Genomic DNA, 2,059 nt, shown 5'->3' with positions numbered 1-2,059 from the left:
GCTCACCAGTGCCAGCCTGTAGCTGGACTACTCTGACCCTGGACAATGCTCTGATCAAGCACCTGGAAGTGGGGGTTTGAGGCCCAGACCTAGGGACAGCAGGGGTGGGGCTTGAGCTGCCTGGGTTTGGAGGGACATCCCGGGTGCTTTCTGAGAGCTTCAACCAGCCTGGGTTTCCAGCGGCTTAAGGTGTAAGGTCTGTACTGATTTGTCCTACAGAGGTCCCCAAGGTCCCCAAGGCCAAAGTTTCTAACATCCACAGCCTCAGGAAAGGTCTACTTGGCGCCATGGCATTGACAAGGGGGTTCTAGTTCTCCTTGTTCTCAGGGAACAGGTTCTAGGTTCTAGCCTCATTCAGCATAGCTGGGACTGGCCCCACAGCCTCCCAGGGGCTCCTGGTACTGCTTCACAGCCTCCACCTGGCCACTGGATCCATCCTCGGGGAGTCTGCTCCAGCAGCTGTCGTGGCCACTCTGTTCCAGGATGGACTCACTGCAGAAGCAGGACCTTCGGAGGCCAAAGATTCATGGGGCGGTCCAGGTGTCCCCCTACCAGCCACCCACGCTGGCCTCGCTGCAGCGATTGCTGTGGGTCCGTCGGACCGCCACACTGACCCACATCAATGAAGTCTGGCCCAACCTTTTCTTGGGAGATGCGTAAGTGAGCCCCATGGAGGAGCTGGGGCGGGAGGGGCAGAAGGGTGAGAGGTGGGACAAACCTCCTTCAGTTGGCATCTCTGCTTCTCAGAATCACCTATATTTGTCTTACCTCTTATGTTTATTATGGCAATAGAACACCAGTAAGAAAAAGATACAAAATACACAGTTTCATCTTTCAGAAACAAGGAGTTACTTATGCAAGTTCCCTTTCTCGTGGATAGCCACACTTTAATTGACATTTTTTTTTGACAAGGTATCAAGTACCCCAAGTTGGCTTGAACTCCCTATATACCTGAGGACACCTCGAGCTTTTGACCCTCTAGCCTCTCCCTCCAAAGTACTGGGATTGCAAGGGTACATCACCACGACTGTTTTATGCTAGAGATCAAACCCAGGGTGTATGCTAGGCAAATCGTTGTGTGTGCGAAGTAAGCACTCCACAAATTAAGCTATGTGCCTAGCCTGTCTAAAATAATTATCATCATCATTGATAGGAAATCTCACTAGTAGCCCTGTGTGTCCCAGAACTCACTAGAAGAACAGGCTGGCCTCACACTAATAAAGATCCTCCTGCCTCTGCCTTTTAAATGTTGGGATTCAGTCACATGCTACCTTGCCAGTCTCATTGGTTTTTGTTGTTTGTTTGTTTGTTTGTTTGTTTTGTTGTTGTTTTCAAGACAGGGTTTCTCTGTAGCTTTGGAGCCTGTCCTGGAACTAGCTTTTGTAGACCAGGTTAGCCTTGAACTCACAGAGATCCTCCCACCTCTGCCTCTGCTAGTGCTGGGATTAAAGGCGTGCACCACCACCGTCCTGCTCCCATTTTTGTTTTTCTTTGAGATAGGGTCTCACTATAACCTTGGCTAGTCTTGAACTTCCAAGGCGTGTGCCACTGCGCCGCACACGCCTTGGAAGTCCCCTCCCTTTTCTCTCGCTCCCACTTGTCTGGTTCTTCCTTCTGTTCTAGTGTCCTATGTATGTAATGCATAAGTGATTTTCTGTAGCTATGTAAAACTTAGGACCCACAGTTGAGCAAATACATAGGATGCTCTCTGGGTCTGTGTGTATTATTTCACTTAATACAACTTCCATTTACACCCATCTCAAAAGCACTCTTTATTTTTCTTTCAAGCTTTACCACCTAAACAATATAGATGTGCCTTTTGTCTGCCTTCCCCCTCCCACCCCCGAGACAGGGTTTCTCTGTAGCTTTGGAGTTTATCCTGGAACTAGCTCTTGTAGACCAGGCTGGTTTCAAACTCACAGAGATCTGCCTGCCTCTGCCTCCCGAGTGCTGGGATTAAAGGTGTGTGCCAACACCACCCAGCTCCTTTTGTCTGCCTTCTAAAGTTGAAATGATTCTTGAATTGTTTTTTGTCTTGTGGGGCTAAAGAAATGGCTCA

The 2,059-nt window shown here is 49.2% G+C and overlaps 1 protein-coding gene across 1 annotated transcript in view; it reads left to right on the top strand.

Moving 5' to 3' along the window:
• Positions 1–2,059, top strand: part of LOC101999750 (dual specificity protein phosphatase 13) — a 12,628-nt gene that overhangs the window by 4,542 nt on the left and 6,027 nt on the right. The window contains exon 3 of the mRNA XM_005367663.2: positions 483–656. Within this exon, the coding sequence (XP_005367720.2) occupies positions 483–656 (174 nt within the window). The remainder of the gene's footprint in view (positions 1–482; positions 657–2,059) is intronic.

The sequence above is a fragment of the Microtus ochrogaster genome, unplaced genomic scaffold, assembly GCF_000317375.1.
Source record: "Microtus ochrogaster isolate Prairie Vole_2 unplaced genomic scaffold, MicOch1.0 UNK21, whole genome shotgun sequence".
Classification (NCBI taxonomy): Eukaryota; Metazoa; Chordata; class Mammalia; order Rodentia; family Cricetidae; genus Microtus; species Microtus ochrogaster.
This window is presented reverse-complemented; position numbering and strand designations above follow the sequence as displayed.